Source organism: Solanum tuberosum, unplaced genomic scaffold (assembly GCF_000226075.1).
Source record: "Solanum tuberosum cultivar DM 1-3 516 R44 unplaced genomic scaffold, SolTub_3.0 scf00674, whole genome shotgun sequence".
Taxonomy (NCBI): domain Eukaryota; kingdom Viridiplantae; phylum Streptophyta; class Magnoliopsida; order Solanales; family Solanaceae; genus Solanum; species Solanum tuberosum.
Genome location: NW_006239591.1, coordinates 151,330 through 153,233, shown reverse-complemented (window position 1 = coordinate 153,233; position 1,904 = coordinate 151,330). Strand labels below are relative to the sequence as shown.

General features: G+C 30.6%; 1 protein-coding gene across 1 annotated transcript; it reads right to left on the bottom strand.

Annotated features, from left to right (window-relative positions):
* Window positions 1-235: 235 nt before the first annotated feature.
* Window positions 236-1,042, bottom strand: LOC102593468 (calmodulin). Its single transcript, XM_006366676.2, has one exon. It carries the CDS (start codon window positions 880-882, stop codon window positions 403-405), a length of 480 nt encoding a protein of 159 aa, XP_006366738.1. The 5' UTR covers window positions 883-1,042; the 3' UTR covers window positions 236-402.
* Window positions 1,043-1,904: the final 862 nt, after the last annotated feature.

The following is a 1,904-nucleotide window of genomic DNA, read 5'->3' as shown; positions in this document are numbered from 1 at the left end:
AAGATTAATGGCAAATGTTGAAACGGTAATTTCAAGAATTAATATGCAACATTAAAAAACATGTATTAAAATACTCTAATAGACAATAAAGTCTATTGAAGGTAGGAAATGAAGATTGTCAACCCAATATTTTTCCAATTGGAAAGTAGTATTTAATTGTAGATTCAATTGTTTATGGAAAGATATATTTTTATTTGAGATATAAAAACTTGATTTTCAAACAAAACAAACAATATAATATCAAATAAAATCAGAAAAAGTAGCATACAAAATGATGGTGCGCCTTTTTTTCTCAAATAACATGGGAAGCACCACGCTGCTTTGAACTTGACGAAAATTGAAAATTACAAAAAATCCTTGTTCACCTAATCTAACATTTATCATCTTCATCAATGGAACAAATTAAAGAGACAAAATTTGGAGAAAACCTTCATAGGTAACACCACCATTTTCTTCACCATGGCCCAATTTAATCATGGCCTTAATATCATCATCATCAACTTGAAGCCCAGCCCAACTCAAATAACTCTTCAAATCCTCAACCCCAACTTTACCATCTCCATCTTTGTCAATCACCTTGAAAACATCCTCCATTACATTCATCCCTGTTTCATTTTTCCTCTTCTCCTCGCCGTTTCTGTTAATAGAACTATCCAAAACCTTCTCGAAATCCTCAAATTCAACGTATCCGTCTTCGTTCGAATCGGCCACCGTCATCATCGTACCAATCATATCGTCGCCGACGAATCCACCGTACGATGTCCGGAGATCTTCTCTGCTAATCTTTCCATCGCGGTCAACGTCTAAAACGTCGAAAGCTGACCGGAGATTTGGTTTTCCGGCGCCGGCGGCAGAATGCAAAACACTTCCGGTGGGACACATTTTCCGGTGTGTTTTGCAGGTAATTGAAGAACTAAAATATTTTGTAAATTGAAGAAATTGAAAAGGTTGTAGAGAATATATGAGTAAAATAAAAAAGGATGGCGACTTTATAGGAGAATTCCAAGGGATACTCCTAAGCTTGGTTGACAAGTTTTAGGAATTTGAAGTTGGACTATGTAAATATTATTTTATAAATAACGTTTTTTTGGGGACTAATTTGTAATATTCAGCGTTTCCTTTAAAAGATTTGGTCTTACGCGAATATAATGGGCGTATGCGATGACATCACGAAATATGTTCTACTAACACAGAGAAATAAATGGTTGCTATGATTTAGGATCCATTGTACTACAATGACTCCTGTCCTTTCTTTTTAAGAAATTAAGTAAATATATTTGACCTATTTTATGGAAACTATTTAAATATACTTTTATCTTTTTAGATATTTATATTTAAAATTTATAATATACGTGACATTAATAATAATAATTATTATTATTTTAATATTTTTGTTCTTTTACGTGATATCTTTTTTATAATACATTATTACATAATATTCGAATATGATTGTTATAAACAGTGGCGTAGCCACAACCATTCTAGGATGTCCAATTGGACATCATTCGTCGGAAAATTATGTTGTATATATATGTCAAATTCTACATTTAAAGATATATATTTAAAGTTGGACACCCTTGATAAAAGCTATGTCTTTGATGTAGTGGTAATGGGTGTTCATTTGGATGAAGGAGTTTCACGTTCGAACCCTAAATATAACGAATGTTATTATTGCTATAGGTATAATATTATTATATAAAAGTAAAATATCATATGAAAAATTGGTTTTAAAGAAAAATCTTATAGTAAAATATTCAATATATATGTAGTTGTAAATTAAAATATAACATTCATTATCCAAATTTCAGTCAATTCATTCTTTCTTATCATTTTTTATTACTAAAGGCTATAGAACATCGATTTGAATTGTATTATCACAATTTTGAAATTTAATTGATCTACAA

What these genes read in the sequence shown, in the direction of transcription:
- LOC102593468 (XM_006366676.2), bottom strand. Translation starts at nt 882, where the DNA reads ATGTGTCCCACCGGAAGTGTTTTGCATTCTGCCGCCGGCGCCGGAAAA.